At 47.0% G+C, this 14,219-nt stretch overlaps 1 protein-coding gene across 1 annotated transcript in view; it reads left to right on the top strand.

Annotated features, from left to right (window-relative positions):
- The window catches only part of atp2a3 (ATPase sarcoplasmic/endoplasmic reticulum Ca2+ transporting 3), a 48,138-nt gene that overhangs the window by 19,622 nt on the left and 14,297 nt on the right, over window positions 1-14,219 (top strand). The window contains exons 6-9 of the mRNA XM_080013727.1: window positions 4,683-4,763; window positions 5,171-5,256; window positions 5,482-5,946; window positions 13,955-14,043. Of these exons, the coding sequence (XP_079869853.1) occupies window positions 4,683-4,763; window positions 5,171-5,256; window positions 5,482-5,946; window positions 13,955-14,043 (721 nt within the window). The remainder of the gene's footprint in view (window positions 1-4,682; window positions 4,764-5,170; window positions 5,257-5,481; window positions 5,947-13,954; window positions 14,044-14,219) is intronic.

The raw sequence follows: 14,219 nt of genomic DNA, 5'->3' as shown, positions 1-14,219 counted from the left end.
GGACACACACTTTGACACACACTCACACAAACACACACACTTCTCTGCTGTAAACTTGCCCGTGTGTAGGCAGTCTGGTCTAAAAATAGTCTTGTTGTCACTCTGGCTCTAGAACATCTGTGCACGCTGTAGTTACTGGCCAGACACACACACACACACATTACTCTGCCTCTAATTCCACTCTACTTCTGCTCTACCTTTACCTTCACGCTACTTGAAGTGGACTCTACCTCCCCCTCCTTCAGCTGATCCAGCATTTCTGTCAAAATCTCAAGAAAAGATTTATGAAATGATTTGTTATTATTACTTGTTCATTTCACACGTGCACACACACACACACTGCTTGGTGCATCCTCCCCAAAGCTTCCTGAGTGTGTGTGTGTGTGTGTGTGTGTGTGTGTGTGTGTGTGTGTGTGTGTGTGTGTGTGTGTGTGTGTGTGTGTGTGTGTGTGTGTGTGTGTGTGTGTGTGTGTGTGTGTGTGTGTGTGTGTGTGTGTGTGTTCTCCATAGATTGTATGTAATCCGATAAACTTTTGTTTGTCCACTGTGCACATGCACGCTCAGGACAGGGCTTACACAGGTTGCACAGGTGGATGTCACAGGTGGATGTCACAGGTGGATGTCACAGGTGGATGTCACAGTATCTGTGCTGCAGCTCCCTGGTGGTGTCAGCAGCCACCCAGCGTCCCCGTCACAGCCTCCATCCCTTATTATTTCCCTCCCCAGCGCCTGAGTGCCATCCCAGTGCCATCCCCCTACAAGCTGCCCAGGTGCAGCTCCACCCTTCACCTAAGCTTTGTGAAATGAAGCTGATGTGGTTGTTGTCACGAGGACGTCCTCAAAATGTGACGCTCGTGCATGAAATTTTTGATATTTTTGACGTGATTTAATGATGATGAGCGAAGGAAGTGGAAAATAACACTTACTGCAGAAGAGAGTGGGTCAGGGGTGTCCACTCCACCTCTACTCTCCCTCTACTCTACCTCTACTCCTCTACTCTACCTTCAATCTACCTCTGGAGTAGAGGTAGTTAGGAAGTAGTGTAGATGCTACTCTACTTCACCTCTACTCTACTGCTACTTATACTCTACCTTTACTCCTCTACTTTGCCTCTACTCCACCTCCACTCCACCTCTCCTCTACTCTACCTCTACTCAATCCCAACTCCACCTCCACCCTACCCCCACCCTACCTGTACTCTACCTCTGCTCCATATCTAATCTACTTTTCCTCTAATCTAACTCTATTGTACTCTACCTCTACTCTACCTCTACTCCACCCACTTGTAAAATATGATTTGATGAGTAGTTATAAAGCTTTAATACATACAGTGTGATATGTCATTTATAAAACTGTTATTTGATGTGTTTTATGTTTTTGTTGGTGCCAACATGTGAAGCCAGTGTGTGTTTTTGGTGGAGGGTGAGGTGGTGTTGGTTACTCCTGGTTGTCCACATGTGGAGTAGGGATCATGTTTCATACCTTGTCTCCATAGTCACAGGAGAGGTTCGGGTGGAGGACCAAGGGAAAAGCTTTCATCTGACTTCCTACCAATCATACCGGCGTGATTGGATCAGTTTGTTGGCTTCTTGGTTTCTGATGATGATGATGATGATGATGATGATGAAGTCATTTGCAGGTTTCGTGGGTTTTTTTGTTTTGTTTTGTCTTTTAGTTTTTCTTTGGAGATGATAAAATAAATCCCTTTTGGTCCCTTGTTAGGAAGAAGCATTATGTGTTGGCAGTGAACCCTGGGTCGTCCTGGGGGTGGATGTCATTCCCACGCAGCGTACAGTCACGAAAAACAATCTCACCTACACAGAAATATTCCACACAACGGGGGAAATGTTGCTGTAGCGGTGCTACCCGTCCCGGCATGACATAACCCTGTTGCCCAGCAGCACTAAACAGTTGTAAACACAGGGAGTGCATCCGTTTTTTTTCCCCTCTCCCTCGAATGTGTGTCAGGGATCCAGGATCACGAGTCGTCCCCTGAATGAAACACGGAGGGCTCCGGTGACAAAGAAAACACATCCAGCTTTTCCTTTCCCATGTGGAGTCCTGGACCTTCTGCTCCTCACTTTGGCCACGACTTGTTCCATGGCAACTCCAGGCTGTGGGCTAAAACTGTCTGAAGGTATTGGGGAAAAGGACACACAGTGCCTTTTGAACACAGAAAAGAACAAAAATACAGTTTCCACCTCCCCTGCTTGCCAGGCTCCCTGTACGGCCGCTCTCGGCGCTGCCGGCCACGGCTGCCTGAAACTTTCCTGGCTTATGAAAACGGAGTAACTCCGGTGGCCGGGAGCGGCTCCGTTCAAACTCCCGGAGCGTTGCCGCGGGGCCCGTGGCGGTGGAAACCTGCGGCGAGCGGCTCCCTACCGGTCACGGTTACGACGCACGTGAACTGGCGCCTCCGTGCCAAGACGTTATGTAAGACGGGCAGAGTTGGTCCCGTCTGACCCGATGGAAGGACGCGCTCCGGCCGCCCGCGCCAAACCACCTCCTCGTTTGCTTTGGCTCGCGCCGCGCCCACCTCGTCCAGCTCAGTAGTGACGAGCGAGCTCAGGGGATCCAGTGGAAACTACTTTGCTTATCCGCTCATTACACAAATCGATCACTTGGAGAAAAGCGGCCGATGAGCGGAGGTTAATGAGGCAGCTCGCGTGCCTGGATGTCAAACCCCCAACCCACGACGGAGAAGTTTCCTGCGATTGTCATCACAGCACTTGATATCACAGCACGTTTAGAAGACCGAGCTGGAAAGATGGAGGTCTCCACTGGAGGGAGGGAGGGAGGGAGGGAGAGAGAGAGAGAGAGAGAGAGAGAGAGAGAGAGAGAGAGAGAGAGAGAGAGAGAGAGAGAGAGAGAGAGAGAGAGAGAGAGAGAGAGAGAGAGAGAGAGAGAGAGAGAGAGAGAGAGAGAGAGAGAGAGAGAGAGAGAGAGAGAGAGAGAGAGAGAGAGAGAGAGAGAGAGAGCGCCTGTGGGAGTCCGGGGCAGTGAGAGGTTGAGGGTTGAGCAGCGTTGTGTGGGAAGGTGTTTCAGAAGGTTTCCTTGCTGCTGCTCCACCACCTGCCTGCAGATCCACTGCCCCCTCCAGACATCTCCCACACAAACAACACACTCTGCTGCTGCTGCAGGAGAGAGATGGGGGGGGGTGGTGGTGGTGTGGCCCCCGATGGTGGAAAATGGGTAAATATGGAAATTGGATCATAAAGAATAATGGAATAACACACAGTGTTTGTTCATCAGCTGGTTCTGCGTTCACACTTCCCCCTGAGACAAACTGAAAAACAAAATGCAAAGTGAGTTTGAGAGACGCTGAGCAGAGAACAACGCAGTTCAGAGAGAAACTCCACGGCAGAAAGACAGATATGATGTGAGGGAGGTGGAAGGCTGAGGCTCTCATCATATCATCATCATCCTCATCATATCATCCTCATCATATCATCCTCATGATCACATCATCATCCTCATCATATCATGCTCATCATCATCATATCATCCTCATCATATCATCCTCATGATCACATCATCATCCTCATCATATCATGCTCATCATCATCACCATCATCATATCATCATCATATCATCATCATATCATCCTCATCCTCATCACAATATCATCATAATGTCATCCTCATCCTCATCATCCTCATATCATAATCATATCATCCTCATCCTCATCATGTCATCCTCATCATCATACCATCATCATATCATCCTCATCATATCATCCTCATCATTTCATCCTCATCATTTCATCCTCATCATATCATCATCATCACGCTTTACTACAAATAATAGTGACTACCCATTTGGAGGCTAACTTTTTGTTATGTCATGTAAAATGCATTGAGCCTTGGAGCATGAAAAGGTTCAGGTGGTGGTTTGACTGGGATGGAAATGTGATTTCATTTTTCTTTTAATGATTTGATGTCATAATCATGACAGCTCTTGTTGTTTGCTGCTTTTGTTGTGCGGTCGTCCTGACAGCCGGGGAATTACAGTTGGCATCTGGGGGACACACATTTCAAAACATAAAGACGTGGTATTGGCCGACACGGACGCATGTTGTGAAAAATAACGACCGCTTTCCTGCTTTTTCATTTGAGGTGAAACATGGAAGCATTTCACACCTGAAGGCAGCAGCAACCTACAGGTTTGGGGGCGTTGACAGCAGCGACCTACAGGTTGGGGGGCGTTGACAGCAGCGACCTACAGGTTTGGGGGCGTTGACAGCAGCGACCTACAGGTTTGGGGGCGTTGACAGCAGCGACCTACAGGTTTGGGGGGCCTTGACAGCAGCGACCTACAGGTTTGGGGGGCCTTGACAGCAGCGACCTACAGGTTTGGGGGCGTTGACAGCAGCGACCTACAGGTTTGGGGGCGTTGACAGCAGCGACCTACAGGTTTGGGGGCGTTGACAGCAGTGACCTACGGAGAGAGCAGGACCCATGCTCTTAAGACAAAGACATGAACCTGGGGGGTGGAGCGAGCTGCTGTTTACCAGAGGCTCCGCCTGCGTCTGCGGCTTTCTCGGGGAGTTGCTGCTGAAAGGAAGCCACTCACCGCAGGGCGGCGTCTGTTTCTCTTCTTTCCTTCGTGTCATTGGCATTTCCTGTTGAGATCTTCTTCTCACTCGGCCTAACCTCATCCCTGTGTTGTGCTGCCTTGGACAGTCGGTGACAAGGTGCCAGCTGACATCAGGCTGACCTCCATAAAGTCCACCACCCTGCGAGTGGACCAGTCCATCCTCACGGGTACGACTCCTCCCTCCTTCCAGGTTTATCCCCTTCGACAGAAACAAAAGAGATTTCATGAAATTCACTGAAAATAACCTGATCTTGCTTCCCAACGTTGTCATTTTAGGTTTGGATCTGGTTGAGCACAGTATTGGATGTAATATGCAATTCTGGCATAAAATAGTATTTGTATAAAATACACTCAGGAACACTTTCATCTGCCCCGTCTCCTTATTTAAACTGTGCGTTGGCTCATAACCGGTTTAATGGAACATGATATCATCTGATTTGCTGAGAGCGACCTCCCAGCATGCAATTTTGAGGCAGTAAATTGATTTGAAAATGCCTTTGTGTGGCAGTAGCAGCAACAGGCCAGTTACAACTGAAGATCCAAACCATCATCATTTATTTGATCTTCTCTTTAGGGGAATCCGTGTCAGTCATCAAACACACTGATCCCGTTCCCGACCCCAGAGCTGTCAATCAAGACAAGAAGAACATGCTGTTTTCGGTGAGTCTCCTCGTTCCATTCCAATCTCACACTGACCATGCACACTACTTGCAACCTGGGTTTCCTGTGGAGGACAAGGGAGGTTTTGTGGGAGCGTCCGTCGTCCGTTCTGCATCTCGTGGCTCTGTTACAGATTTGGAGGATTCACCAATTCAGAGGCATGCTGCTGATAATCCAATTTATCAATCTTTAAACGAGCACCCCGCCCTGTCCCTTGACTTCCAGGGCACCAACATCGCTGCGGGTCGGGCCATCGGCGTTGTGGTCTCCACCGGTGTCTCCACGGAGATCGGGAAGATCCGGAACCAGATGGCGTCCACGGAGCAGGAGAAGACGCCGCTGCAGCAGAAGCTGGACGAGTTCGGGCAGCAGCTCTCCAAGGTCATCTCCCTGATCTGCGTGGCCGTGTGGGTCATCAACATCGGACACTTCGGAGACCCCGTCCACGGCGGCTCGTGGGTGCGGGGCGCCATTTACTACTTCAAGATCGCCGTGGCGCTGGCTGTGGCCGCCATCCCCGAGGGGCTGCCCGCCGTCATCACCACCTGCCTGGCGCTGGGCACGCGCCGCATGGCCAAGAAGAACGCCATCGTCCGCAGCCTGCCCTCGGTGGAGACGCTGGGCTGCACCTCCGTCATCTGCTCCGACAAGACGGGAACCCTGACCACCAACCAGATGTCCGTCTGCCGGGTGAGAGACGGCGCCTTTCACGGCAAAGCATCAAGTTCTAGTCTTTAAGGGTCAACACGGTCTAGGGTGTTATTTCTATGGTCGTGTAACTTGGCTCGAGGCCAGCGAGGCCAGCGAGCCTTTTCTTCCTGACCACAGTCCCACAGCTTGTCAACAACAACACCTATATATATATATATTGAATATTGTACCATGAAAACGTGCATTTGTTTTTGTTTTGCAAGCAGCAACAGGCGTAAACCGTTAAACTCCACATCCCATCATTCGCTTCATCATGTCACGTCAGCACCTGGGAGCATCCTGAGAGCTCACAGCTCCGTGTCCTATCACCACACTTCATTTCTTCGGGTGGTGTTTGTTTTTTTGCCGTGCGTGTGGTCGGCACCCACTAGCAAACACACAAACAACGGAAAATCCTTCCAACACTGATGGAAAGTCCTTGTAGCGTTTGTTTTGCCTGTTTCTGTTGGTTGGCTCCACCGCACCCAAGGCTTTGCTGCACACAGGAGCCTGACTCACGTCTCCCGCATCGCCCCGCAGGTTCATAAATAAATACTCGCAGGTAGAAACATTTAATCACAGTAGGGAAAAAACAGCTGTATGACTGCTCTTATCGCAGCCAGTCCTGGAGCCGCTCGCCATCACTCACCTGTCTCTGCCGTTGTGTGGCTGGCTGTGCCGGCTTTGTTCCAGGCACAGTAAACGCCAGCTGCGCTGTTTGTCTTGGCAACTGATGGACACACACTTAATGTATGGTACACACACACACACACACACACACACAGAGTAAATATACTGTAAGTCAGACCGACGTCAGAAACACCACCCAGCCTGTAGAATAAGTTGAGCCTCTTTGTGTTGAGCGACTAGATTGTTCTTGGTATAAAATGGTGGAGGTGATGTCACTGCCTCATCGTCTCTTAAAGCCACCAAACAGCACTTGTAGGGGCTGAGGTTTTGGCAGTTTAGCCTCCGGCACCTGGATAAAATACCGTTGGTGAAAACATGTTACAGTCAGAAAACTAGAGAGAAGGGGGGAACCTTCCATGGGGGTGAAGTACAGTTCTTCCGTCTTCATCTCACTAGAATGAACTTTAAGCAGCGCAGCAGTCATTCTCAGAGACTTCCAGACAGAAAGACACCGTTTAGAATTGTTCTGCAACCAGCCAGAAGAGGGCCGCAATGAGAATTTGGAAAAATTATGAAAACGGAGCTTAAAGGAGGCAGGTTGATGCTCGGCATGCTCCTCTTTTATTTGCTTACGTCCTTCTTAACTTCCTGTGGCCGTGACACGTCCTCACGGTAACCTCTGTTGACCTTGACATTGTTAAAGGCACGAGGAGTTATTTTTCCGCTGTTTACCCGAAAGGTATTCATGTCTTTTTTTGATGCATCTAATGATGAAATGAGATCAGGAGTGGTGAGATCCAGTTTCTGTTGGATGAGGACACATGTTGCAGGTGCTTGTCCTCCCCAAACCACACGGCTCAGTGCGGAGCAATGACACTTGAATCACCTGGAGGAAGTCACCCTTTGTTGAATAATGTTGGCTAGTAGTCTCTGTTGAACCTGCTGTCATAGAAACCATGGCTGGCCAGGCCTGGGACGCCGTTACAAACCGTGTCTACACGAAAACAGTTTTTTTTCTTTATCTGACTGTTTCATATTGTGTGTCTGGTGGGGCTGACTCCATTATCTCCACCACATCCTTTATCTTTAGGAAGCCATGACTTGGTACTACACCACACGCTCCTGTCTAATGGATTCCAGTCTTATAGAGGACTGTATGTGTGGCTCCGATTATTATATATATATATATATATATATATATATATATATATATATATATATATATATATATACACACACACTCTACCGGTCAAAAGCTTTAGAACACCCCCATTTTTCCAGTTCCTATTGAAATGTAAGCAGTTCAAGTCCTGTAAATAACCTGGAATGGTACAAAGGTATGCAGAAAGTTTCCAGAGGTTAAAAAAAATAATAATGTTATGGTTCCCAAAAACTGAAATATAATGTGAATTTCAGAGTCAGGCCTTTTTTCAGTGAACAACACCTGCTGTAACCACAGCTGTTCTGCAACAATGGAAGTATGGTGGTGCCCCGGTGCAAAAGGTGTCCCAACTTTTGTTTTATAAAAGCAGAGTTGGAACAGACGGTATTATTTCATGTATGTAGTATGTTGCTATCATAATGGCCAGAAAAAGGCAATTAACAAAGGAAGAAAGACAGAGCATTATTAGCCTGAAAAGCAAGGTGTCAGTGAGTGACTTTGTTCAGACAAGTTTCTGAGAGTCCACAGCTCGTGTGGTGGGCGGCTCGCAGGACAACAGCTTCCAGTAAGCAAGTCTCGGTTTCAACTGTGAAGAGAAGACTCGGAGCTGCAGGTTTGACAGGTCCAGACCAAAAAATAAGAGAAAGAGGCTTGTGTGGCCATGACGCTCCACCACCCTGTCAGCAACCTTATCAGCGTGTGTGCACAGGGAAAACAGCCAGTCAACATCGCAGTGTTTGTTGACTGGGGAACCGTGTGTGTGTGTGTGTGTGTGTGTGTGTGTGTGTGTGTGTGTGTGTGTGTGTGTGTGTGTGTGTGTGTGTGTGTGTGTGTGTGTGTGTGTGTGTGTGTGTGTGTGTGTGTGTGTGTGTGTGTGTGTCAGCGTGTCAGCTTATCAATGCTTCTCTGCATGCAGCACAGGAACAAGATTCAAGATGTTTATTCATTACATACTTGTACATAGCAGCGTACACGTACTTGTACATAGCAGCAGACACGTACTTGTACATAGCAGCGGACATGTACTTGTACATAGCAGCGGACACGTACTTTTACATAGCAGCATACACGTACTTGTACATAGCAGCGTACACGTACTTGTACATAGCAGCGTACACGTACTTGTACATAGCAGCAGACACGTACTTGTACATAGCAGCGTACACGTACTTGTACATAGCAGCAGACACGTACTTGTACATAGCAGCATACACGTACTTGTACATAGCAGCGTACACGTACTTGTACATAGCAGCAGACACGTACTTGTACATAGCAGCAGACACGTACGTGGTGAGATGTGTCTTGGTGACTTTTCTCTGACAAAGCTTCTGCCCAAATCTCTCTTTTGCCGTGATCCTCCCTCGTCCTCGTGCGGCTGCACAGACGCAGAGTAACACGAAGGGAAAGTTGAAGCGCTGTTGCAAAGTGACATGTGTGGCACGGTGCCTTGTTGCCGTGGAGACGGCAGCAGATCAGATGGTGAGTAAGGGACTGGTACCAGGGACCAGCGAGCGAGTAGAAAAGCAGCTAATTATATTTCCACCGACGGCCTCTTTGTGCTGTACTAGATTTGAATGGAAAAGGAGAATTTAATGAACCTTTATCTGTATTTTGGGATTCCATCAAACCTCAGGGTGAACTGTACTGTTCCGGTGAACTGTTAGTGGCACGGTGGCGCAGTGCATTGCACTGCTGCCTCACAGCAAGAAGGTCCTGGGTTCGATTCCCGCCTGGGGCGCTGTTGGCACCGTGCTCCGGTGGGTTATCTTCCAAACAGGAGCCTTTCTGTGTGGAGTTTGCATGTTCTCCCCGTGCTGACATGGGGTTTCCTCCACCTCACGTCAGTAAGGACCCCCACCAAAAACATGCACCCATCATGGTCTGACCAGCGATGGACACTTATCACCAGGTCCCCGGGCGCGTCCACGTACGCTGCCCCCTGCTCCTGGCTGTGCCCCCGGAGGAAGGACAAGCCAGGATGGTTCAATGCAGAGGAGCCATTTCACCGGCCACCATCAAGCGTGTGTGTGTGTGTGTGTGTGTGTGTGTGTGTGTGTGTGTGTGTGTGTGTGCAAGCATGTGTTGTGGAGTGTCGTGTGACGATTAAAGACTGTTTCTTTCTTCTTTCTTTTCTGTTTACACCAGGGCTCCTCAACTGGTGGCCTGCGGGCCAAATGTGGCCCAGACCGGCCCTTTGAATGAACAGGAAGGTTAGGACCGAACTGTAGTTTCGGAAATACCTAGAAGTAGCAACATCCATATGACGCAGCAGAAGCAGTGTGGATTGAAGAATTGCGCCCGACCGATATATCGCTAGGACGATAATATCGGCCCATAGTTGGGTTCTGAAGAACTATCGGTACCGGTTGAAATTTCAGAGGTTGTACCAGGCAGGAACTGATTCATAAGCTTCAAGTAGTAAGAAGTGGAGTTTCAAATGTTCCTATAACTTTCCATTGCTCCACTAAATCTTGAATGAAGTCAATATTTTGTCAATAACCATTAAGAACGAAAGGGAACAAAGGAGGAAGGAATAAAAGTGTCTATAGTAAGCTAACGGGGATAGGCCTCATAGAACATTATATCCATCCCTGCTGGGGTTTAAAAATTGGACATTCCTTACTCACCCCCAAGTCAGTCCAAAACAGTGTTTGTGACCTCACACATGGCCTTGGCCTCCAGAGCAACTGGTCTGAATCGTGTCTGTTTTATTTTAGTCCCAAAAGTTAAAAAGTGGATGAAATGTGTGTGAGGGACATGCAGAGTTGAATGTGTGTGAATGGAAGCGTGTTGTTGGGAACGTCCACACGGAGTGATTTCCTTCCACAGAGACACCGTGAGGCAGGACTCTGTGAACGACAGGAAGTAGACAGGGACCTGACAGGAAGTAGACAGGGACCTGACAGGAAGTAGACAGGGACCTGACAGGAAGTAGACACCTTCTAACTTTTAGGATCTGTTCTGGAATCGTTTTTTTAAAAGACAGACAAAAATACAACAATAACAAATGAAGATGGGGGTTTAGAAAATATAAAATCCTTTATTCGTTTGCGTTTGCTCTGCTGTAAAGGACGTTGGAGTGAGTGCCAGTGTTTTTCATGATAATCATTTTTTACTGTTATTCAAGTAAATTATTTAAACGGTTCAAAGTGATTTTATTTGAGTAAAGTTATTATTGAAAATATGTATTTTGTTATCAGATACTCAATTTTATGATATATAACACCATTTTTTTTTATAAAAATACCGGCAGAAAATCTCTGTTATGTGGTCTTGTATCTTGGTATGTACAGTATCTTTTGCCCCTTAAAATCGATGTCAGAGACAAAAACTCCATATTGGTCGGGCCCTGTTTCAGAACATAGAACCTGGGAGAATATTTTCTGGAAATGTTTTGGTTGATTTGAAGCCTTTTTGTAAAAGTAAAGGTGATATCAAACATGAAGGTGTATCTACATTGTCAAGTGGCGCAACACCCTCAACAATGAAAATAGAGCAGCAGCAGCTTTTTCTTTCTCTCCTTCTCCAGTTCGGGAACTCTTTTCTTCTCCTTTCTCCCGCTCTCTGCCTTCCTGGACTGAGGTGGAAGGACTGGACTGGGGAGGAAACCCGAACCAGGCGGCCACATTTCTTTGTCTGCTTTTAACAATGACAGCTGCTGCGTTATTGATGAGCACATTGAAAAGCTTCAGCGCATTAACTCCAGGAACCACACACACACACACAGATATACACACACACACACAGATATATACACACACACACACACACACACACACACACACATATACACACACACACAGACACACACGCACACACAGATACACACACACAGACACACACACACAGACACACACACACACACACACACACACACACACAGACACACACACACACAGACACACACACACACACACAGACACACACACAGACATACACACATACACACACAGACACACACACACACACACACACACAGACACACACACACACGCACACACACACACACACACATTGCACAGAAGGAGTCAATGAACAGAATCAATGGGGAAACAAAGTGGAACTGGATGCTGCTTCATTAATTCTTCAATCAGTCCAATCGAGTTGAGTCTCAAACAGCTTCAACTAGTGTGTGTGTGTGTGTGTGTGTGTGTGTGTGTGTGTGTGTGTGTGTGTGTGTGTGTGTGTGTGTGTGTGTGTGTGTGTGTGTGTGTGTGTGTGTGTGCATATCTGTGTGTGTGTGTGGTAGTTGACCTTCAGAAGAGTGGAACCAGAAACTCCCTTGTTTTATGAATAATTCTTATCGTTAATATGAATTGTGCACTGACCAAAAGATGTTTCCAACAAAACAGTGGTTATTGTTCACTCAAACAGAACAGCTTTATCTTTAAGGTGTTTAGTGGTTTCTTTAATTAAACGTGATGCATTACTGAACCACTCTCCCCCCTAAAGAGACACTCTCCCCCTAAATGGTGGAGCCAGTGGTTCTCAGGGGTTGAGCTTCAGGATCCACACACGTCTTCAGTTATTGAGCCTTGATTCCGTCATGAAGCTATAATTAAAGATTTGAACTGTTGTCATTAGTTTCAGTCATAGTATAAAGCTTGTTCCATCAGGTGCTTTGTGTGGAAAGCAGCTGACGACCTGCTACTATTTGTTGTGATTTATTTATCAATTGGTTGATGATATATTTTAATTATTATTGTTTATTTTGGGAATTACAGTGCTACCTTGATTTACGAGGCACTAACATACCAGTTTTCCAAGTTACGAGCCGTCGTTTCATTGATTTTCTAGCAAAAATGTGAGTTACGAGGAGCGAGCTTTAGGTGCCGCCGCTGGTTGCCGTGGCGAGCGAATGCGGCCACGTCCTGCGTCTCACTCCTTCACTTCACGTGGTGGCGCGAGCGTGGGAGCTTCTCTTTTTTGTTTTGTTCTCGCGTTTTCAACATTTCAAACCATGGGTCCTAAGAAAGTAAGTGCTGAGAAGAAGAAGCGGATGATGTCATTGAGTTAAAGCGTGAAGTCATAGCGAAAGTGAAGTGGAAAAAAATAAATTGTAGCAATAAAGTGCAGCAACAAACGTAAGCGACCGAAAAAGCACAAAACGAAACAAACTCCTCCAACCTTCTCCGCCTATCTGCTCCACCCTGCGCCTCCACAGCATCTCCCGTTTGTCCAAGTCGTCTGATCTCCAAGCTAAATACACTTTATAAAACCAGTTTATTTTTTACATTCTCTTTTATGATGTTTTATCATGTTTTTTAACGACATTTGTTATTTATAAATATGTTTTTCTGATTTAAAAACACGTGACAAAAAAAAATTGGGTGTTTTTTTGGGGGATGGAACGGATGAATGGCATTTCAATTAATTTCAATGGGGAAAACTGATTTGCTATACGAGCAGATTGAATGACGAGCTCTGTCACAGAACCAATTCTACTCCTAAGTCAAAGTACCACTGTATTTGTATTTTCTTCTTCTTCTTCTTCTTCTTCTTCTCAGGGCTCCAGCCCACAGGGCCCTTATTGTAATTGTTTGGATTATTATTATTATTATTATTATTATTCTCCTTGGCATATTTTGGGCTAAAAGTGTCTGGAACACGACAACGGCCGAGCCCACAGACGTGGTTGAGGTCTTGTTAGAACTGGGACGTCACAGACGTCTCGCGGTTCAAGTGTCGTCCAAATCCATCCACACGCGGAGCAGGAATTTGTGAAAAACCGATTAAATTTTCCCGGAAGTAGCCGAACGGTCATGCATCGTGCAAAAGTTGCATATTTGCATGCTACGTTCATGTGAACTCGGAAAATCGTGCTGCGTTTCAGAGAACCCGGGAAACTGTAATATGCACCCAAGACTAAACTGGACCCTGTGTATTGCTGCCTGCAGGGTTAGGGTTATTATAAGGGTTATGGGGTTATTATTATTACCATTATTTAGAATTATTATTACTATAGATACGTTCTTTTCTCAACTGTATCATGGTGTGACCTGTACGACGTCCCGTGATATGATGCTGGTCCACAGTTGAAAACGCAAAGTTTCAAAATAAAAGCACAGAATTGGAAATCCTGTACACTTCAAAATACATCTAGAGAGCTTTTATAAAGAAGTGGAACTGGAGGCCTGCGCCCCAAATAGAATCTTAACCCAGTTTTTGACCAGGACCCACCAGTTGAGAACCACTCTCTCCCTGTCTCTTCAGATGTTCGTCGCAGACAAGGTGGAGGACTCCAGTGTCTCTCTCCATGAGTTCTCCATCACAGGGTCTACGTACGCCCCCGAGGGACAGATGTAAGTTCTTCATCTTTCTTTGGGTATTGCCTCTACCCTACTACACCTCTACTCTGCCTGTCTGATGTAAGGTGACGTGACGTGACGTGACGTGACGTAAGGTGACGTAAGGTGGCGTAAGGTGGCGTGGCGTGACGTGACGAGGCGTGACGTGGCGTGGCGTGGCGTGACGTGGC

Source organism: Zeus faber (genome assembly GCF_960531495.2).
Source record: "Zeus faber genome assembly, chromosome: 14".
Lineage (NCBI taxonomy): Eukaryota > Metazoa > Chordata > Actinopteri > Zeiformes > Zeidae > Zeus > Zeus faber.
Note: the sequence above shows the minus strand (reverse complement) of the source record. Positions and strands in the feature narration are given on the sequence as shown.